The sequence below is a fragment of the Colletotrichum godetiae genome (assembly GCF_030913485.1).
Source record: "Colletotrichum godetiae strain CBS 193.32 chromosome Unknown BDP55scaffold_10, whole genome shotgun sequence".
NCBI classification, from domain to species: Eukaryota; Fungi; Ascomycota; class Sordariomycetes; order Glomerellales; family Glomerellaceae; genus Colletotrichum; species Colletotrichum godetiae.
In genome coordinates, this window is record NW_026851258.1 from 449,844 (window position 1) to 471,954 (window position 22,111).

Consider the following 22,111-nt stretch of genomic DNA (forward strand, 5'->3'; position numbering starts at 1 on the left):
AGCCTGCAGCGCCGCGTCTCGCTGTAGCAACATATTCTGCCATTTTGCCAGTTCGAGTCTCCCTTTTGTCATTTTTTTTTTTTGCGCCTTGTGACAACATTCTTGCTTTCTCCAACACTGAGGTGATTTCCCATCCTTGCTGGTGGTGATCGCGGCCTGTATTTAAAGGACCGGCAATACTCCGTAAACAAATAGGTATGTATATAAAGTATTAGGGCGCCTTGTATGGCCGGTTCTCCAAGTTTCTGGGTCTGGCGCGAAGCGAGCAAGCCAGGCAGGTCGGATCTCGTCAGAGATGGATGATGGCATGATCGCTCACTTTGTAGATGCTTTCATCTGTGATATCGTGTACCCTCGAATCCAGAGCACTAAAGGACTAGGCTCCCATCTCCCGTACTCTCTGTCCGTACATTCCAGCTAACACTCAAGCAAGGACGAGGATTTGAGCGACGCAGTGTGGTTGAGGTATCTTGGAATAACAAGGCTCAGAGCCCATAGTGTCCGAGAAACGAAGGCGAAGACCTTCAAGTTCCCAACTTCTTCTACCTACAAACGTCCTTGACGAAATGATACCACATCTTCAAGCAGCAAGTTCCTATCGGTGTCTCCTCTTGAAGGGAAGGCCATTGTTTGCAATACCAGCCAACTTCTCTCGAAGCCACATTAGATGAAGCAAAGTCTTTCAATGTCAAGGCTTTGCATGAAAAAGATGCGGGCGTTTCTTGATCTGTTCTTCCTGATGCTGCTACGAACTTGATAATACGTATTATGCGATACTGACTGAGGGAAACTTTTTTTTGCAAGAAGCAATGAGCGACTCCCTTCCTTCCCCTGATTCGGTGGAAACGACAAAATCTAGACAAAACTCCTCGCCTACGTTGACACGAAAAAAAGGACGCCCGAAACATGGAAGTAAAAACCTTTGTATCGCATTCCCCTAACCCTTCCACGAGAACGCCAAACGATGTGGAGATTTGTAAACGACGGTAGAAAGCAGACCTCGCGAATGAGTAGAACCCCATGAAAGAATGAGAAGCCTAAAACACCTGATGCCAGATATGAGCAATTTGCTCGTCGAGACTAGCATACGACACCGCCAAAGGGCGTGCATGTCCGGAGGTCCCTGACGAGATCCTCGACATTGCTCAGATGACGGCCCAGCAGCTCCTGCTTCTCCTCGGTCGTCATGGTGTCGGATGATTCGCTACCGGCACGGCTCCGAGCGTGGCTCGCATCGGTAGAGGCGGGTGTGGAGGCCGCGCTGCCAAAGGCGCCGGCGAGTTTGCTGGGGCTGCGCTGGTGGATGGCCGGGACGGAAGCGCGGACGTCGGCACGGGGGATGGAGGGAACCTCGGGCATGAGGTAAAAGTAGAGGAACTCGACGAGCTTGAGCTTGACCTCGCGGGCCGTGGAGCGGGACTTGAAGAGGGAGGTGACGGTGAGGAGGCCGTCGAGGGCCTCAAAGGTACGGGTGTTGGTCGGGGTGTCGATGAGGGCGGTGACGAGGGTCAGAAGGGTGGCGGACTGGATCGCGGGACAGTTTACGGGCTCGAGGAGGTCGAGGAGGAGCTGTTGCAAAAGATTGGAATTAGTGATCTATTTGGATAGCAGGGGCTGGAGAAGTCGCGAAAACATACATTCATGTTCTGCTCTCGTGAGAAGAGAGCTTTGCTGGGCGGGTGCAGTAATAAGACACCCTGGATCAGGTCCAGCGAGCTGAGGATAAGGAGGTCGTTCTGTCCGTCGGTGCCCTTGCCCATGAGGCGGTCGAGTGTGTTGATGAGGCGTAGTGCGACGTTCCACTCGAAGCCCTCCTGCAGCTTGAAGAACTCGCGGAAGGCCGGGTCGTCTGACAAGTCCGCTAGAGACTTTCCGTTGTTATGGGACGCATCATCGTCCGTTGTGGGTGACCTCGACTTTGCCGGCGCTGAGAGGCAGATTTGGGCAAGAAGACCCTCGACTTGGCGCAGACCCTTGCGAATCTTGGGACCGTCGTAGGAGGAGAGGCCGTCGAAGGCGAGGCTGAGAAGGTTCTCCATTATGTCTAATGTTCTGAGTGTGCTCTTGTGGTAGGCGGTGGCTTGGTGGCTTGATTGGGGGTTGTGGGTATCGAGGACTATCGGGCGATAGTCGGTGCAAAATGGCAGAGACAAAAGAGACGATGCGGTGCGGTTCTCGGTGATGCGACTTGCGAATGATTCGATAGTGATGAAATACTGTTGCGTCGGATCAAAGGATAGAGACAGGAGTCGAGTGTAGAAAGCAGCAGCACCGTTGGGTAATTGTTAATACAGAAAGAGAGAAGAAGAAAGGCTGGCGAGGACAAGTCCTCTTGGGATCTGGAGAAAGGGGGCGTATCACAATTGCGCGACAATTGTAGAGAGGGAGGTGGAAAAGGCGAAAAAATAAAAAGTTCAATGGCGAGGGCGCATGCGCAGGTGGTCATTCATGAGTGACTACCCGGTAGCGTGATGGGGGGGAGCTGGAGTCATGTGGAAAATAAGGTATCCGTATAGTAGAAGTTGGAAAGCGACGACGTTGGTGGACAATGCGGGTTGTTTGTGTTGCGTTGGACGATTACTGCCCCGGCAACCGGGTCGATCCAGCACGTTGGGATGGGGATGTAGCGCTGCCCAAAGAGGAAATGTGCTCTCTGAGTGGTCAGTTGGGAGATGGTTTCTTAGCTAAGCGGGTCAATTGGGCTGCGTTTGGCGCATTGTGGTGCTGTGGGGGGCACGGGCCGGTAAACTAAGCATCTTGGGCTTTCCCTTCTTGCATGAGCTCTCTTCTTCCTTCCATGCATGGGAACTCGGAGAGCAGGGTTCAAGCCTTCACTCAACTGTATCTTTCGTTCCATCGGGCGAAGATAAAAAATAAGCGAGGCTTTGACATTGACCCTGATCTGACCCTGAAGTGCGGCGTGCCTTGGCTACGGAGTAGGTACTGCAGAGAGGCGGCGTCGAATGGGACAGGGTGATTCTCTGCCGGCCCCGTCACAGCAGCTGCGGGTGCTTAAGACCGGCACTTAACACTGATGAAACCTGAAGACGCGAGGGGATGGCACATTTAGTTGTCTAGAGTTGCTCCGACTCGGAGCGAGCTGCCTTTCTCTCTTGCCTCTACTGCTGTTCCCCCTCTCACCCGGGCCATCACACGGCGACAGGATGAAGCACTGGGCGGAAACATGGGAAGCACATGGTTAAGGGGTGACAGAGTGACGGGCGACAAGCACGCGGATCAGGAGGATTTTGGGTGACATCCGAGGAGTTCGAGTCTAGTGTCCAAGGTGTTAGTGGCTCGCTCTCGTCCTCTTCTAGAAGCCCGTTTCCCCAATACTCCCAAGTCACACGTTGGCTCGTGGTGGGTGGTGTCCGTGTCTCCTCCGTGCTCCGGCCGATTCTTAAGACGGAGAGTTCGCACGAACCTCTCTCTTTTTGACCGCCCACCCGCTTGCTCTTCTTCTTCTTTTCCTTCTCCGCTCCATTTCATCCATTCGACTTCAACCAAGCGGGAGAGCAACGACTAGACGAGTCATCACTATACCGAAATATCCGGGCCCTCAAGTCTCCCTCCTCGTCTTCACTTTGCTATTCCTCCTCCCACCGCTGCTTCTCCGGCCACCCACTCGGACCAAAGTCCGCGGCGCCCGTTTGAATCTCGGCATCGACGGAATCCCGACCTCCAGGACCAGCCGCGAACTGGATGACGTCTTCCTTCCTTCGGTCTCAACATTAGCCCGAATACCTTACCTATCCGGGCCGTACCTGAGGTGCCTGCCCGCCTTACCTTATCTCCCGATAATCAATCGATAAGAGTTCCAACGATCGAGCTCTGCCCTGGGCAATTGAGGCTCCATCGGCACCTGCCACAGCTCCCATCGTTGCTCCTGCTGCTGCTGCTGCTGCTGCATGTTCAAGGTGCGCGAAGTGCTTTCCATTGACATGTGATTGTCCATCTCCAACTTCTCTTTACTTTGTTGCTTTCCTCCATACTTTCTTCTCCTTGTTTGTCTACTGCAGGTCTGTCTAGGACTTTTCAGGTACCCGCCACATCCATCTCCAGGCTCCCACCAGGGACCTTCCAAGCCAGGTTCAGTGACCCAGCTTAGTCTTCTTCCTCTTTCCTATTCCTGCTCACCCACCATCCTTGCCTCCGCCTATTCCCTTGCAGCAGGGTGTGGAGAAAAGGTCCTATTCACAAAAAGTCATGACGGTCTACATCTCATTTTGTTCCCCGCCAAAAGACAGCACATGCACATATTCCACGGACCAATACAGACACAGGCAGAAAAGCACTCGCATATGCAGCAATCAACTGCCTGCCGCAATGCCGCTCCTATCCAATCCACCACCACACCATTTCACAACCTACTATGCCTCCCCCCCAGGCAGAATCTCACCTTGGCTGAGCAAGTGGTGACGTTTACACGGGCTTACAGCAACGGCGCCAGCTGACCGATTCTACCACAACCCACCAGCCAGAGCTCCACAACGCCGCATCCCCAGCCCACACGAGCTCTGTTGAGCTTGAGCCAACACCTGGAGCTCCCGCAGCTGTAGCTTCTGGTGGTGTTGGTGAGACCGGGTCCTCCCTACCAGACGGCCATAAGAAGCCACGCTTCTTTCCCTGGCAGCCGGTCCCTTGGAGAAGACTCCCTTTCGCGATGGTGCCGAATAACCCGCCGGCGTCTTCGTCGTTCTCTCCTCCTTCAAACAAAGCCGCCGACAAATCTTCAGATCCTACAAGTACCGGCAACCCCTCTTCTTCGTTTCCCCATTCCCCGCCAAACATCATCCCCTCGCGCAAATCCTCCATCGGCCACAACTCCGCCGCCGCTCCCGTCTCCCTCTCCGCTCACGCGGCCGCGCCCATGCCCGCGACCACGAAAGGGCCCCTCCGTACCGTTCCCGAGACCGACTGGCTCTCCCGCGCCAACTACGCCAACACCAACAACGGTCACGGCCAAACCCACGCCCACAAGCACTCGCTCTCACACTCGTCCCACCGGTCTCGCCGTCCCTCCCTGGGGACCAACCAAGCCACCTCCTTCACCCTCACGATGCAGCCTCCCCCGCCCCCGGACCCCTCGCGCTACGCGTCCTCTGACCTGAACTTCACCCGCAAAGCCTGGCCCGAGGAGAAGGACAAGGTCATCACCGGCCCCTTCGACTACCTCTTTGCCCACCCGGGCAAGGACTTCCGCGCCCAGCTCATCCAGGCCTTCAACGTCTGGCTCGAGGTGCCGCAGGCCAGCATCGATGTCATTACAAACGTTGTTGGCATGCTGCACACGGCCTCCCTCCTCATCGACGACGTTGAGGACTCGTCCTCCCTCCGCCGCGGCCTCCCCGTCGCCCACAACATCTTTGGTGTAGCTCAGACCATCAACTCGGCAAACTATATCTACTTTTGCGCCCTCCAGGAGCTCCAGCGCCTCAAGAACCCCAAAACCATCTCCATCTTTGCCGAAGAGCTCGTCCACCTTCACCGCGGCCAGGGTATGGATCTTTTCTGGCGCGACACACTCACCTGTCCTACAGAAGAGGACTATCTCGAAATGGTCGGCAACAAGACGGGCGGTCTCTTCCGTCTGGGCATCAAGCTCATGCAAGCCGAGTCTCGCAGCCTGACAGACTGCTCCGAGCTCGTCAATCTCATGGGCCTCATCTTCCAGATCCGCGACGACTACATGAACCTCTCGTCAAAAGAATACTCGGACAACAAGGGAATGTGCGAGGACCTAACCGAGGGCAAGTTCAGTTTCCCCATCATCCACAGCATCCGCTCCGATCCGTCCAACCTGCAGCTCATCAACATCCTCGGGCAAAAGACGAACGATGTCGAGGTCAAGCGCTTCGCTGTCGCGCGTATGGAGAGCACTGGTAGCTTCGAGTACACCAAGCAGGTCGTCGGCGTGCTCATTGACCGCGCGCGCAAGATTGCCGATGATATCGACGAGGGCCGCGGGTTGACCAAGGGCGTGCACAAGATTCTCGACAAGATGGTCCTCGCGGACAAGAATACGACTTCATAATTTGATGACGGATGGCTTTTGGTTCTTCATGGAGGCTGGAGAGCGTTTCGCAAAACAACGCGACGTGACGGGACGGGGGATTTCATCCGGGGTACGCTTGGATCACGACGAGATGAGATCGTAGGGCAGTTCGATGGATGAGCATCTGGTCTCTGATTCTTGGAGAGATGGAACGAGGAAACCTGGTTCTCCCTTCTTTTCCTTTTAGGTGTTGGTTGGGTTTTTGGTGAACCCTTTTAATCGGCTGGCAAGCCGGACGGCTGCATTTAGACTTGGCCAGGCAAGAGGGAGAAGCAAACGTGGAAAAAGACCCTTTTTCCCTTCCATCCAGTTCTCTCGAATGGATGGGCAAGGAAGACCCGTAGATGAATAACTTGACGATAATGACAATCTCGCGACTCCAAAAATGTCTTGTTGCTGCCGTGATGGATAATTCAACATAACAATCATCTTCAAGTTTTGAGCGAGAGGAAACATCAAGTCAAGATGTGTAGTCTTAAGTTTGGGGAAGTACCCACGTCCGCACTGACGTTGGAGGATCAAGTTTGAAGTGACTGCCCATAAGATTTCATGTCATTCATCATTACCATACTATACAATCCACTACAATCCCTCAAGCAGTACTCATCGTAGCCCGCCTCTTGACAAGCCTAACCCACCTCCGCCGCCTCCACTCCCCCCTCCTTCCCGTCCCGTCCTCGCCCTCCTCCCATCCCGACAGTGGCGCACTAGGAACCCTCGCCTTGCCCTTGGCAGTCGTCGGCGACGAGTCCACCGGTCCCCCGTGGCCACCGGCACTATTCTCATCAAACATATCATATACCCACCTCTCCCCCTCCGTCTCAACCTCGACGCCCGTAATGATGCGCTCCTCCACCCACTCCCTGCTCCACAGGTCCAACGCCCACTTCTTCTCGGACCAAACCCACCCGTCGGGGGGTAACACGTCCTCGAAGAAGCGCGTGCCGCGGGGCCGCTCACCCGCGATACGGGGCTGGGAGAGCGGGTCGTACGGACTCGGGGAGAAGAGCCAGGGCTCCCACTCGTCGTGGGAGGCACGCTGGAGCTCAAAGATTTCGACTTCGCGCGTCTCGGGCGCCGAGTCGAGGATGATGTCGCCCGCGATCCAGGCGTCGACGCTGGAGCGGGCGTGGGCTTCGCGGGGCGCGACGTGGGTGTCGTGGGTGTGTGACAGCAGCGGGGCGATGGCCGGGTGGCCTGAGAGGATGGCGGCCCAGCCTGCGAGGAGGGCGATGAGGCGCCAGGGGAGGAGGGAGGCGAAAGTTGTCATGAGGACTGTTGTGAGGGTGAGGGCGAGGAAGAGGGCCGAGGAGAGGGCCTCGTTGGAGAAGTTTGTGATGGGGAGGACGGTGGCGACGACGCCGTCGTGGGCGACGCAAAAGTCGTCCATTGAGTTTTGGAGGTCGCGCATGTTGCGGAAGAAGTCCTTGCTGAGCTCCTTGACGGGTTTGACTGTCCGGGCCGGGGCCAAGGGCGGACCTTTGGGGGAGTAGCCGACGGATTGTTCCGAGGATAAGGTGCCGGAGGGCGGGGCCGGGTGGCGGGCGAGGAAGGAGGGGATGAAGACGGCGAGGAGGAAGCCGGCTAGGGGCACGACGGTTAAGAGGTACGGGTCTAGGCAGACGAAAGTGTAGACGGCGAGGAGGGATAGGGTGTGTGTTGGGCGGCGCCAGCTGAGGAGGCGGACGACGCGAGCCTGGAACTTGAAGACGACGCCGATGCGGGCGTTGAAGCGGCGGAAGTTGTTGGACATTGTGGTGATGTTGAAGTTGGGCCGCTCAGAAAAGGTGCTGTTCTTGTCCGGGGCGAAGCCCGGGGCGAGAGGGTCGTCGCCGCCGCTTGTGAGGCCATCGGAGCTCTCGGGGATGACCTGTTGAAGGAGCCTGAGTGAAAAGCAATCTAGTTAGCATTTCAGTTTCCTCTTGCAGAGAGATCGTGGTGTGCGCCTCGGGAACGTTAGGCTTTACCTCTCGACTAAACGGTCTTGGATGCTCGTCTTCTTGCTGAGGTTGTTCGCGATGCGCGAGCGCAGGCCGGAGGGCGATTTCTTGGACGGGGTGCCCTCGCTGACGTCCGAGTCGTGAGGCCACTCGTCGACCACCACGGTCGGAGGCGGCTGCGCATGCGGCTGATGATCCGAGGCATCGTCGCGGGATATGAAGAGGTCGGCCGTATATTCGTCCATAGTCCGTACCTTTCGTGCCGGGTGTCTGGTGGTGGTGGTGGTGGTGGTGGATGCGCCGGCGGTTGTTTCGTTGCTGCTGGCGGGTTGTAGTCGCGGGAGCGAGGTCACGTCATCGTTTGGCGGACAGCCGCCCGGCAGTGCTCTTGCGAGTGCGGTGCGGTGCGGTTGCGCTTCGCTGGAAAAGCAAGGGGATGAGACGGGTGGTAACGCGATCTGTGTCTCTCTTTTACGCAAGGAGCTCAGATGTGGTCAAGCTAGCTTTTGTTTGAAATTTCCGGAAGCTATGCAAGCTGTGTGAGACGTTGAAGTTTTGAGGTGGATTGGTGCATGGGGAATGTCATTGGAGCTGTCCGGCTGGACCGGCGGAAGCTCCTCCCCCCAAGCTGCAAGCCTGCATGTGATTTGGGCCGCAGCGTGGGGAACCAGGTCCGATGCCAGCAGACCGCAGAAGCCCGTGGCAGCCGAGTTGCAGTGGTTGGACATCACATGCCCCCCCAGTAAGCATCTGCCACACGAAAAAAATCATCCATGATCCCATCCCTTCTCCCTCCTACCTCCAGAACGCACATTGGAAGTGGTCTCATGTTGCAGGGACAGAATTCCCACTGGAGCCTGTCCACATTATCTACGTTACGATCCAGCGGCAGTGTCGTGGCCCAGCATATGGCGTGTGTCTCTCCCCGTACGGATGCCCGCATCCTTTCCTCCAAATCCGGCTGGCTGATTGTCCAGGGGAAGCGGAGAGAGAGCCAAGAGCCTGGAAAGCGACACTGGTCAGCTGTGGCGGTCCAATAAGAAGTCAAAGTGTCCACGAGATCTGGACAGACGGCGGAAAAACTATCTCAATTGTTCGATCGGTCCATTCACAGAAAGACATTGTCTCTGTGACATCTGCATACACAACAGAAAAAAAGATACACCGAGTAGGTAGACGCGCGATGGCGATGGATGAGTCTAACTTCCCGTACTTCTGGCCGGCTGTTTCAGCTCTTGAAGCCAGGAAGTAACTCTCCCGTCTGTAGAGGTTGCCAATTGTGCCAGCCTCCTCGCACGAAACTTTGGCCGTTCTCAATGTCAACTGATCCAACATATAGTCAAATCAGAAGGGTCTCCCAACGTTGGATGAGTTTTCTGTAACCATCACTTTGGGCGGACAGTGATGGATCACCAAATCCTGACGGAGCCTCCATGAAACGGGAAACGGGATGGGAAATTACACCAACAATTCGGCCGTCTGCGTTGGTCAGTGCTTCCCGCATCATCAGACCACGTGTGTACTCCGTACGGAATAGTTGCATTTGTGACGAAGGAGAGGAAAAAGGGTACGTTGTGGACGCCGCAGGCAGGCCCGGAGAACGGAAAACGGGACGGAGGGAATTGGGCAGAGAAAGTAATCTAGACAACTCCAGACTCCAGAGTGCACACCAGAGAGAAAAGGAGGCATCCCTTGATCAGCTCGGACCCTGTCTTGTTTCTGCCATCGCATGCCAGTCCAAGTCACTCAGGGCAAGGTTGACCTGCCCTATGGCAAGCTCAAGCTCCAAGAGCATCGGCGGCGTGGGTGACAAGCGTGCCGTCCTCTACTTGTCTGCCTGTGCTATCCGTAATTATGTACGGAGTCACGGAGTGTACGTACACGCTATCTTCGTACACGAGGGGCGGGATGATTGATCCGTCTCTGTTGGGCGTTAGGCGCAGAAGCTGGGGACTCGAGGCAGCCCCGGCTCGGAGTTGGAATGGAGCCAAAGGACTAGTGTTTTCTTTAGTTGAGAGAAGAAGCACCTGAATGGAGGCTAGAGTAGATCAATGACCCCAGGTAGTAAGGAACTCGCGAGTGTCAGCTTGGCAGAACTCAGGAGTGCTTCTATTCGACTTTGAAGCTTGAAAAGCCCCTTTCGCTATTCAGGCTTCGACATGGACTCTCACTCCTAGTGGGTTGCTTCGAGGCTTGATAATGCTCCGTTGACGGTTGGCCAACTCGATCGAACCTTATTCTATAGCTCAGGTGAGGCGATTCAAATGTGAGTTGCGTTTAGATCGCCGATTGGTTCTGCCCTCTCGATTTACCAAACAACCCAAAGCCCGCCTGAACTGACTTGCTGCTGATGAAAATAATCAAAGACAAGTAGCTGTGTATTGTTAGATCTCAAATTTGATGGTTCGCATTGTAGACGGAGGGCGTTCGAAATAGAGACCTGCTGGACCCCAGTTCCGCGAGACGATGAGGCAGGCGGTGTGTTCTCGGACTATAGCAGCACCTTGTTAAGAAAACAAACGCAGAGGCCCGGAAATCGTGTTCGGTGATTGGTCATTGGCCTGGGCAAAACAATATCCCACGAAATGATGGTCTGCATCAAGAACCAAGGCGATGCGGTTTTGTGTTGATGTATCATGTCCCTTCATACAGATGTCCCGTAATCCCTCTGGTTGACCAATAACCGACAGCAACCAGACTTGCTCTGACTGCTTTGATCTCCGTCAGACATTTGCTCAGTAGTCGACCGGCTTTGTTGCATGGCCCAATTTTGAACTTTACATTGATGGCCCACAAGCGCACGGCGAATGTATCAGTTGTCAGTGTCCCCCATTCTGCTAGGTCGGCCAATTGTTGCAGATGACAAGTGACAGATATTCGTACCATTGATTGCAGACAAAAATCATTGATCCATCCCGTAAGACAAAGCCACCGCTCGGACAAATAGCCAATCCTTGAAGGTTGGGGGTTGCTGTCGTCAGTCTCTGACAGTTGCCCGCCAATGCTACAAGTCCACGTTGACTGCCGTGAGATATAGACCAGGCGTTTTGAAGGGAAGCACGGAAGGCATCTGGATGCTACGAGAACCCCTGCTGACTGCCCCGACGTTGATATTGGGCTCATCGATGGTCGTCCCAGGAGACGAGGGATGGACTTTCTGCGATCCTCGGCACAGGACCACGACGGACAAATTACGTGACGGGCGTCTGGTCGGGAAACGGCTTGGTTGGCTGTGGTTGAATACCGGCCGGTGTTCCTCCAAGGACGGGCAGCGGAGAGGAGGATTGCAGGTTGCAGATTGCATATGGCGGGACCCCCCATGCATTCGAATCCCTGGCTAGCAGACCGTTTTGCCACAGAACCCCCAATTTCCACTGGACAGATGGGCATCTTGCTTTTGGGCGTTGAGACACTTGACTCGTCACCCCCATGCCACTTTTTTTTTCCCAGGGTCTTCCTCTTGGTTGATGCGGCGACGAGGACAACAAACGGGCCGCGGTGACGCAGGGACGCATTCATTCTTGGAGCTCCGAGCTGCTGCTGGACCGTGACGGCGGGCGCGACAGTGTCCCAATTGGCCCCAAATGGAAACGAAAGACGCGTCGAATAGCAGCGAGCTTGGCAAACGCGGGAAGCTCTCCTCAACCGTTGGTTGCCCCTCAATTTGGGACGAGTCGCGGCAAAGTTTCGGAACGAATTACAGAAGGCGACGAGAAAGATCAGATGCAGTAACGCGAATGGTGCTGACTGAGGGACGCCCGCGAAGCACACACGCGTGTGACGGTTGCAGCAACCCGAAACTTGATCTGGGTCGCTGGGAACTGGGGCGAGTCGTGCTCGTTCGGTTGTACGGAAAGAGTAGAGTTGATACCTAGCTGTGCTAGCCAAGCTATCCGTACATCTGAGCCGACGACATGCGATGCTAGTTGATGTAGGTGGCCGGCGCCTTGTACGTAGTGCAGAGGTCTACTCGGACCGGCATATCTGTCTAGATATCAAGTAAGCACCAAAGGTAGTTATTTGAACTTGTATCTGCATATTTGGCTGTTCGTAATGGTGGACAGCAGAATCTTGGGTAAATGAGAGAACCCGCAGCCGCAGATGGCGCTTCAACGGCCAGGGTCCGAGATTCTCTGGAACCTTTAGCGGGAAGAGATGCTAGAACTTAGGGCAGGCCACAGGCTTGGGGTCGATCGGTTGGTCGACGGAAATGGTGCCGAATTGCTAAATTGCTTGGTAGAAAATTCTTGTCCGTATGGTCTGGAGATAGTGAGATGCGATGAATTTGAGGTCCCAAGGCTGGTATCTGTATCTGTATCCGTACGGAGTACAAAATCAGGTATCCGCTTGGTCCATAAGATTTGCCTCATTTTGTCTTTGTCGAGGTTATTTAGCGGCCATTTGACCAAGGGCGGCAGGGCTCAAGGAAGAGGGGAATTGGGGAATAGGAGGGGGTCCAAAGCACGCTATTAGACTTGACGGGTTCCATCATTTGATTTGATCACACCGACCTGATGGGTTCGAGAGTTCCTTCCACGGGAATGCGGTGTGAGGTACGAACCGCCCCGCTATCATAGGTACCTGCGAAGTAAGGCAAGTACTGGGTATCTGAGATATGGTTGTTCTTGCCTCTGGGATTGAGATGCAAAGTGGTGAATGATAACATCATGGAATGCTACCAAAAAGAAGGAGAGAGACACTCACTGCTCCTGCTCTTCTTTGCTACCCAACGTCACGATACAGATGATATGTACCTTTGCAGGCAAAGTGATAGGCACGGTACTAATCGGCACACGCGTCTTTTGAGGAACTGGCGCAATTCGTGCAATCAACAGGTGATCCCTGTTAGGTAGAGCGGTCCCCCGACCTCCCTTTCTTTCGCTCTTGCCAAAATGTGAGTGAGGGGCCGGCGGGCACTGCACCGACCACCACCCTTTTTTTTTCCTGCTCTTTTCACATTCATGGGTGCGGAGTACCTTTGGTCCAGGGATGAGGTCCATCATCACCCGCCGCTGCATTTTTGTTTTTCTCCTCCCCCCATTTCGATTTGGATGCATGTTTCCCACCGTCATTTGCCCAAAGTTGGCCGCTAGAACGGTCTTGCGGAAACGTGCTGCAGCTGCATGGAGTAGCGTATGCAAAGTGGTGTGTGTTCCTGAACCGCGCTCCGTACCTTACCTTACGGATAAACTCTCTCAACTCCCTTCAATCAACTGAACATTGGTGCTCATTTAGTCTATTGACATTGGTCCCTTTTTCCCGCACTACTGCTGCATCGCCTTGCCTTGGGTGCTAGCGAGTCCCCCTTCAGGTCAGTCGTGAGGTGCATGACAGATCCTCCCCTCAGAGAATGGCTCGGAGTCCATCGCGGCTGCCACCCTCTTTACACTAGATACTTTGGCTGCGTAGGGAGTTGCATACTCTATACCTGACTGACAATTTGACGGGACTGAGTGACTGAACATGTCGGGTGGTTAATTACCTCCTACTACCAAGTACCTACGAGTAGTACGGAGTATTGTTTGTACTCATGTGCCTTAGCTGACATCGTTGCCAGCCGTTAGGTACTTCACCTTGGGCATCCTGTGCCTTTGCGCCGTATCCGTACCTTAACAATAAACTAAACTAAACGGACTCTGTCTCTCTCTGCCTGACCTCGCACTCCAGACTCCAGAGTCCCCCCCCCCGTTCGGCCTAAGGTAACCAGGAAGTACCTTACCTGCTCTCTTTCTCACTCTTCCGCTGCCGTCTACCTCAAATGACAATCCACTTCTCTGCCCGCCTCTCCTCCACACCGATGCATGCTTCTCATTCGCATCTTCGTACCATTTTGCCGGGGGTCGAGAAACAACGAGAGAGGGAAGAAAAACAGACAAAAAACTCGAGAGGCTCCAGTGCTCTTCTCTAGTGTAGTGCTTCTGGCTCCATCCATCCCCATTTACTGCACGCTCCACCACCCTGGTCGTGACCTGCCCGCCCGCCTACCACCAATCCACCACACTGACAACTTGAGCGGCGGGTCCTTCTTCCTCGAACAAAAACAACCAGTAGACACACGGAGCCAACCCAGAGAGAGAGCCCGGCCCATTCGCAGTCGTCGTCGTCGCCTCTCATCTCTGCACCGGCCCTCTCCAACCTCACTCCTACCTTACCGTAGGCCGAGTTTGGTGGTTTACGCCTCCCGTGCCCGCCTCCTTTCAACCAACGCCAATCCTCGCATCTTCAAATCCTGTCCCTTTTGTCACCCCAACATCGCCGACCCTCATTCATCCGCCCTTCGTCGTCCTGTGCCTGTCTTGTGTTGTTCCGGAATGAGGTAGCTTCTTCAATGCCCTCAGCTCCCTGACAGGACTGAGCTCGCCCGCATCGCATCGCGAAACCCGACTCTCAGCCCCGTTTTGTCGACAAGCCCGACTTGATCGACCCTCCCCCCTCGAAACATTCTGCCGCCCTCGCCTTCACGCCATATCACGTCCAACGCTCGCATGATCTGCGCGCTGGCCGTTGCACCGCGTACACATGATAAGGGAGCATAGAATACCTGCTGGCCCACGACCGGCGAACCAGTCCCCGACCAGACTGTATGCCAATTCCCATCCCCCCTCTCCCCTTTCAACTTTGCCCTCGTTTCTTCGTTGCTGTTCACGCCGCTTTATTATGCCCTGACCCATGCCCATGCATCCCCTGGGTGGATAACTACAGAGAGCTGACCCGATGATTGCTGCAGTGATAGGGGAATCCCAGACTCGCGAACCGACTCTCCCTCAAAGGGCTCATTCGCCGGCGGTCCAATGCTCAGTGCACCTTCGGCCAACAACCACCCTCTTTTTTCTTTTGGACGGAATGGCGCCGCGAACGAAGTAGCAGACTCGACACCTTCTTACGATTTTCTGCCCTCGGTCAGTTTCGACGACCTACAGAGCAGTCTCGAGTCGGCCTCGCACGACTTCAAATTGACTCAATTTCCGAATCCGACCGGTCAAGGTGGTATTCTCGACTCGGAGAGCATGGCCGACAAGATGGGCGGGGTCTCAAACATCTCCCAGAATGGCGCCTCTGCACGTGGAATCCCACCTCCCGTTACTCGCCCGGGAAGGTCTGGTTCAATTCTGAGAAGACCGAGCACGTCCAGCAGACAGCCAAGCATCTCATCCATCGCTTCTGGGCCATCATCCGCTGCAGAAGCGTCAACAGGTGCCTCCGCAGCGAGGTCTCGACGACAAAGCCACTATCCCCCAGTATCAAACACCAACATTGCGAAGCCACCCAGGAAATCCATCGGCTCGGGCGTCATTGAAACGGACTTTGGCAGTAACACTGCTCAACGTCGAAGACCGAGCCTGATGGGCACCGCTGGCAGTGGAACGGATTTCTCTCGGACCTCGATGGATGCCGGTGCCGGCATGGGATTTGAGACTCCACGGAATCTCGCCAACAGTAGAGCGACAAAAGCCAAATCGATGCACCAGCCACTTCCCCGATCAAACACTGCCAACTTATCAACGCCAGACAACACCCGCCTTTCGACGATTTCTCCAAGATCACCTCGAGGCGGCAGCAAAGGAACTAATAACGGTTCGGCCCAGTCGAAAAGGCAGTCTATGATGCCTGGGGGGCAGCATGCGTCACACGCAAGCGGACTTGGTGCCAGGACCATCAGTCCTACGGACACGCGAAGATTGAAGCGCATGTCCATGCACCAAACTCCGAGTCTCAACCAGGCGGCCAACGCGCCGCCACCACCGCCGCTCGAGCATCGAGAGCACTCTCGATCTCCATCAATGATACCCCGGAAGACATCTGCCACGCCATCATCTTCCCGGACAACCCCCGACATCAACAGAAAATCGTACAGCTCCGGCCTCTCCATCACCTCAACCAACAGTTTCAATACAGTGAGAACCTCGACAGGCTCAATTCAACCTCGAGCACCTGTCGCAGGGGGTGCTACGTCGCGGCTACCCGCGCCAAAGTCGTCGAACCCGCATAATCATAACTCCCATTCCGCCGATGACGAGGAGGACGTTCCACCTGTACCAGCTATTCCGAAAGCGTACGAATCACCTCAGCAGTCAGCCACTGAGGCATCGTTTTTGGACAAGCGCAAAACCAACCTCGCAGCGGATGCTAGCAGCATCAACAGCAATTCAACTGGCAGCTTCTCTATACCATCCCTTCCCGAACCCGCTATTAAGGTCGCCCGAAAGGCTAGTACCCGGAAGTCGACGAATGCAGCCCCATTGGATGCCGAAAAGAAGGGGAATGCTCCTCAATCGAGAAAGAACCCTCCACCTGTGCGGCTGCCTCCAATTACCGTCGGTCCTCTGAATCCATCGACGACCGCGAAGATTGCAGCTTTGGGCCAAAATGGCCCCGACCGTAACCTGAGCCCCCCTCCCTCACGCATCATCGCAAAGACACCGACCACCCCCATGACCGCGTCCAAAAGCTCCTTCTTCTCGAGAAATAGGCAGGACGACAAGTCCGACTTCCCCAATCTGCGAAGCAGCAGCACTGTACACCACTCCCGGATTGATAGTGCATCCGGTGCAGACGGCACAAGCTCGTCCGAGTCTTTCGCGGGAGTCCCGATACCGGTACCTTATAAAGCGACTAGAAAGCCCAGCGTGTCTCCGTTCCTGTCCTCCTCCGTGCCCAAGCCCGGCGCGGATCCCGCTTTCCTGAAGAGGTCACAGACCGGCGACCTTGGAAACATCACGGAACCACTCGAAGTCAAGCCACCGCAGAAGCCTTCTGGTCCCCGTGCTCAACGGCCTGTGAAAGCAAAGTCACCCACGCCGCCAATATCGGATCCGGAAGAACCACCTACCCCGTCTTCAATGAGCTCCCTACGTAGGAAGTTGAGCTTGTCGTGGAAACGTAATACCTCCAAGACCGATTCGAAGGCCAGCACTTCAGAAAAGACTGTTGAACGCAGCATTAGTAAGGAGCAGATGCCACCGCCGCGATTGCCAATTTCTGCGACGGTCGGAAATCTTAGCTCAGCCAAGAACAGCCCAAGCCCGTCTGTCAAAGCGAACAACTCGTATCTCGAATCAAGGAGGAGAAAGAGTTCGGCAGCGAGCCTGGGCCATGATAGAACTAAAAGTGAAAACTGGACCTCGGCCTCTGTTCCTAAGACTGTCAACGACCCGCACAACCCTTCCGTCATGCAAAAGATTCTGCGCCCGAAGGCCTCAGCAACAACCATGCGTCACCATGACCCATGGACTGCTGAGCTCGACAAGGACGACCTAGTTGCCGAGGAAGAGATGAAGAAGATGGGCTCGAGGCGGAAAGAGACGGAGATCGCGGCTAGGACCCTCGACGCCCTACGGAAACGCGCAACGCCAAAGGAACGGGTCGGTTCGCAGGAAGCTATTCGGATTGCCATGCTCAACATCTACGAGCGTGGTGAAATCGTTGACTATAATGATATCTACTTTTGCGGCACGCAGAACGCTCGCAAGGTGGTGGGAGATCTCCAATCCGATGCCCCCAACTTTGGCTACGACGATGAGCGTGGAGACTACACTATCGTACCGGGAGATCATCTTTCGTACCGGTACGAAATTATCGACGTGCTTGGCAAGGGAAGTTTCGGTCAAGTCGTGCGGTGCATTGACCACAAGACGGGTGTGCTCGTGGCTGTGAAGATTATTCGCAACAAGAAGAGGTTCCATCAGCAGGCTCTTGTAGAAGTCAATATTCTGCAAAAGCTTCGCGAATGGGTAGGTGATTCGGACATGTATGCAGCGCTTTGGCTAACTTTGGTAACAGGACCCCAAAAACCGACACAGCATGGTCAATTTTACTCACAGCTTCTACTTCCGAGGACATCTGTGCATTTCCACAGAGCTTCTAGACATGAACCTCTACGAATTCATCAAAGCAAACGCCTTCCGCGGATTCTCGCTCAAGCTCATTAGGCGAATGACTAAACAGATGTTGAGCTCCCTGAATCTCCTGAAGCAGCACAAGGTCATTCACTGCGATCTCAAGCCTGAGAACATTTTGCTCCGACACCCGCTGCACTCGGAGATCAAGGTCATCGACTTCGGCTCTAGTTGTTTCGAGAACGAAAAGGTGTATACCTATATTCAATCACGATTTTACCGATCGCCCGAGGTTATCCTAGGCATGACATACGGCATGCCTATTGACATGTGGAGTCTTGGATGCATTCTCGCTGAGCTCTACACGGGAGTCCCAATCTTCCCTGGAGAAAATGAGCAGGAGCAACTTGCCTGCATCATGGAGGTCTTCGGCCCACCAGAGAAGCATCTCATCGAGAAGAGCACCCGCAAGAAGCTCTTCTTCGACTCAATGGGCAAGCCGCGCTTGACCGTGTCCTCCAAGGGTCGGAGGCGCCGCCCCAGTTCCAAGACACTGCAACAGGTCCTTAAGTGTGACGATGAGGCATTCCTGGACTTCCTCGCCAGATGCTTGAGGTGGGACCCTGACAGGCGTCTCAAGCCCGAGGAAGCCATTCACCACGAGTTCATCAGTGGCAAAAGGATGACGGCTCCTCTTCCTCGAGTGCCGACGGCACGTGAGGCGTCCCCTGTGAAGCGCCATACCGTTGGCGCGCCGCGGCCTCTTCCCGAGCCTCCCGCTTCCGGGCTCAAGAGCGGTATCCGATCTCGAGATGTTAGTGGCGCAAGCCCTCACAAACCTGTGTCCACGGCATCATCTCGCAGGCCCTCTGTAGCCACTAGCGGAACAGTTCACGTTGCTACAGCCAAACGCACTAGCACAGGCCAGGGGGGTGTCACCATTGGCACCAGCAGTCTTCCACGCGCGGCAATTAGGAGCGTCAGCGCCAAACAAGATTTGGCTTCAGCCGGAGCCACGGCGGCCATGAGTCGGAGGGGTCTGTGAGAAGCGCCTTCTGAACGACTGCATGGTAGCTACACATGAAGAAGATGAATAGACGGATTGAAGCGCTTGCTAGAGGTGGTTTATGAGGCATTGGGTAGTTGATTGTTGTTGTTTTTTATTCCCTCTCTGCGCTACATCCCTTACGAACAGCGAACATGTTCCTGCGCCATGACCACGTTTGAATGGAGTGACGCAATACCCAGCACGAAAAAGTCACAACCGGGAGGAAAGGAGTCAAATTTGGGCATGGCAGGGCAGCTTTCTTCATGACGAGTGCGCAGTCGGGGGTTGCGGACTGAAGCCCTGTTGTTGTCATTGAAAACGCATTATTTCTTTTTTTTCCCCCTCAAACGTATCTCCGGTTCTACACATATATAAACACACACGAAGACGTGAGTCTAAGGCTCCCCGGTGTGAGGTAGTGATGGAATGAGTGGTTACGGCACGGGGCTGATCCGCCGGCCCCTTGGCCGAGACGGAAAGGGCCAGGTCCAGCTGTATAGGACCTGGTGTTTGTGTGTTATTGCCTATCACGACCACCATGAGACAGATAGAAATGGAGGCAAATATATGTATATTAATAATGACGAATGGTCCTTGAAAAGATTTAGTCCCTGCACGAGGATGACATGGTGCTGTTTGGGGATGTATGTTGGTGCCCCTTGACAGGAGCATTTCTGCACAATGATTGAGGGAACTCTGGAACCGAGACGGGGGTGTGAGTATGCCTCGTAAGCTGCCAGAATAACATAAACACATGTTATCAAGGAGAAATATCACGATAGGGGAACTCAATGAGACGGAGAGGCTTAGGAAGAATGACGCAGATCTGTCCTGGTGGCCTTTGGGGGTTTCCTGCGGTCGTGCTAGGGAAGAAAAAAATGTGACGATCTATGTGGTACCTCGTAAATGTAGGCAGACAATGTGAGGTAGGCAACTAGATCGTGACTCGTTTGGCCAGGTGTCTTATCGTGATGTGATGTTGAGGTTTCATTCAGCTAGGGCATACCAGGTGGCGAGAAGGGAGGAAGGGGGTGGGATTTCCTCCAACGCTGGTAGGCATGTGGTTAAGGTAAGGTAAGGTAAGTCAAACCTACCGATGGGTTTACGACCTTTCTGTCTCTCCCGCAAGGTTGGAAGGGGATCTTGGGATAGATAGGGTGGAGGACTCGAGTCGGACGGGGTGGAGTGGTCGAGGCCTCCTTGGCCTTTGGCCGTTTTGGTGGGGGGGGGAGTGCCTACCTACTCAGAGATACTCCGTACAGACGCCCACACCCTTTCTTCTTCCTCTCACACCCCTCTTGAGTTCCCAAGTACCGGACCCTGAGATCGTTTGGGGGCCGGAAAGCTTGCGCCATGCTGGCTGGTTCTGGGGGGATCTTCTAGGTAACAATGCTGGAGTATAAGGTACGATTGAGAGGTACAAAAGTGACTCGGGATATGTGCCGCATCGTGAAGGGAATGATATTGTTATCTTAGGCAGCAGATATCCAACACCCTTTCGTACTCGGGCATGAGGGAAGTCTTGGAATCGTTGAGGTTGTGCCTTGGGGTCGTCCAAATTTTTAATTTTTTTTGCAATGCGTTCACCGGCTTCCAATGGGCGTTTGACATTGACGGCTACGAGGTGTGAAGTACCCAGGGGACCCCGCGGTTCCGGGAGTTTATCAGATCATGAGGGAAGGACCCGGGATCCTTCATGACTCTGGCTCTGTCAATTTACTTTCATGGTACTCCAGGGGACGGGAAGGAGCCGGGGGTGATTCCACCTATGATTCCGACTCAATGACTTTCACTTCTCTACTTGCAAAATCGACCTTGCTGAGTACTGGCCTGGGGGTCGTGGAGCTCGAGAGACGAAAGGACAGGAAGAGCAAAAGCTTAGGCCATTCCAAGTTCACAAGGTCTCCATGATGCCATGTTTCACGTCCCGTGGTCCCCTTGACTTTCTCTGCTAACCCCTTGACCGCAGAGGAATGAACACGTTGGGAACCCCTACCTTATTCGTACTGCGGCAGGAATTGCGGCGGCACAGCGTCAAAAAGTCATGGGCAAGGGCACGAGAAAAGACCCTGGCGAAGCTGAAAGGTTGCCCCCTGGCTGTGGAGCAAATGCGCGCTTGCGGTGCGGCTGCGGTATTGCATTTCGGGGCCGTTCGGGCGGGTGTTTGGCCGGGGGGTGTACCTTCCAGGTTGTCCTCCCATGGAACAGATGACAGTAGAAAGGAAAGAGAAAAAAAAAAGACCGCACGTCAAGAGCTACTGTACGATGCTGTACGGACACCGACAGCGGACGTGAAGGATGAATCCTGCCGAAACGAATTCATCGGGAGGGAGTCCAGGCTCGCTGGCGGCAAGGCGGCTCCCTTTCTGACGACGATTTGTGGGGGAGAATCGGGAAGCGCACAAGAATGCCTCGTAGGATTCACCACGCCTTTCTCATCGCGTGTGACGAGCGTTCTTGTGTTTTTGGCCCCACGGATCCGCGCGGATGTCAATGATCGGCAAACCGTCAAAGCTTGGACGGTTTGCGAGCGCCGACAAACGATTGCCTGGAGCGGAGAATGGGCTGGCTGGTTCCTTCTCCGAGCGCTTGTTACCTACATAGGCGTGGGGTCCTTGGGCCGAGGTCGAGACCACCCCGTCCAAGATTGAGCCTCACATTTGCCACTCGATAGGACTTTGTCTCGACACATCCGTTACAGGATGAAGGAGTTCGGCATCAACTCCCCTGGGGGTAGGTGGCACTCAATGCTGTCGCTGCATCGAAGTATTCTGGTCGTACGCCAGGACTTGCTGATGAGCTCGGCATATCTTCTCGATCGCCAGGGGCGTGCGGCCGCGGGAAGAGGCCAACGCTGGAACTGAGACATGGGTGCGGGAACAGAGGAAAGCCACGGCACGGTTCGGGGACTTTTCTATTTGGGGGGAGGGCCTTGTGACCACTGACGGCAGTGAGGTTCAACCGTTCGTCGTAAGTCATTTGCTATGTAGTGGATGTGGCACGGGTCAGCCTGACAGGAAACACTAAACAGACCAAGTTAGGACGGCGCGGGAACCGTTGCAGGGAGCACACCGGCCGAGGCACGGATTTGGAAACGGGGTGTGGCTGAGGACGCCTTACTGTGGTTCAGCGCAAGCCGGCGCCAACTTCCAGTCTTCCACTGGCCCTTGTGCTTCAAGTGCGATGTGCAGTCCTGGATCACAATCCATGGCCGCAATGAAGGACAGGACCA

General features: G+C 54.9%; 6 protein-coding genes across 6 annotated transcripts; 3 read left to right on the top strand and 3 right to left on the bottom strand.

Moving 5' to 3' along the window:
* Window positions 1-750: 750 nt before the first annotated feature.
* BDP55DRAFT_31068 (cell division control protein 14) lies at window positions 751-2,240 on the bottom strand. Its single transcript, XM_060566678.1, has 2 exons — window positions 1,638-2,240; window positions 751-1,569 (listed from the first exon to the last, which is right to left on the bottom strand). Exons 1-2 carry the CDS (start codon window positions 2,037-2,039, stop codon window positions 1,081-1,083), a joined length of 891 nt encoding a protein of 296 aa, XP_060432502.1. The 5' UTR covers window positions 2,040-2,240; the 3' UTR covers window positions 751-1,080.
* Window positions 2,241-4,663: 2,423 nt separating this feature from the next.
* BDP55DRAFT_726186 (polyprenyl synthetase) lies at window positions 4,664-6,034 on the top strand (the record flags this gene model as incomplete). Its single annotated transcript, XM_060579111.1, has 1 exon — window positions 4,664-6,034. One exon carries the CDS (start codon window positions 4,664-4,666, stop codon window positions 6,032-6,034), a length of 1,371 nt encoding a protein of 456 aa, XP_060432503.1.
* A 613-nt stretch (window positions 6,035-6,647) lies between these two features.
* On the bottom strand, window positions 6,648-8,240 carry BDP55DRAFT_547088 (integral peroxisomal membrane peroxin; the record flags this gene model as incomplete). The annotated part of the gene is made up of 2 exons (XM_060568718.1): window positions 6,648-7,938; window positions 8,023-8,240. 2 exons carry the CDS (start codon window positions 8,238-8,240, stop codon window positions 6,648-6,650), a joined length of 1,509 nt encoding a protein of 502 aa, XP_060432504.1.
* Window positions 8,241-10,178: 1,938 nt separating this feature from the next.
* BDP55DRAFT_31097 (uncharacterized protein) lies at window positions 10,179-11,832 on the bottom strand. Its single transcript, XM_060566682.1, has one exon. It carries the CDS (start codon window positions 11,512-11,514, stop codon window positions 10,630-10,632), a length of 885 nt encoding a protein of 294 aa, XP_060432505.1. The 5' UTR covers window positions 11,515-11,832; the 3' UTR covers window positions 10,179-10,629.
* Window positions 11,833-12,941: 1,109 nt separating this feature from the next.
* BDP55DRAFT_31290 (uncharacterized protein) lies at window positions 12,942-13,667 on the top strand. Its single transcript, XM_060566694.1, has 3 exons — window positions 12,942-13,142; window positions 13,231-13,306; window positions 13,553-13,667. Exons 1-2 carry the CDS (start codon window positions 12,985-12,987, stop codon window positions 13,289-13,291), a joined length of 219 nt encoding a protein of 72 aa, XP_060432506.1. The 5' UTR covers window positions 12,942-12,984; the 3' UTR covers window positions 13,292-13,306; window positions 13,553-13,667.
* Window positions 13,668-14,786: 1,119 nt separating this feature from the next.
* Window positions 14,787-18,876, top strand: BDP55DRAFT_629366 (uncharacterized protein; the record flags this gene model as incomplete). The annotated part of the gene is made up of 2 exons (XM_060572011.1): window positions 14,787-17,726; window positions 17,776-18,876. 2 exons carry the CDS (start codon window positions 14,787-14,789, stop codon window positions 18,874-18,876), a joined length of 4,041 nt encoding a protein of 1,346 aa, XP_060432507.1.
* Window positions 18,877-22,111: the final 3,235 nt, after the last annotated feature.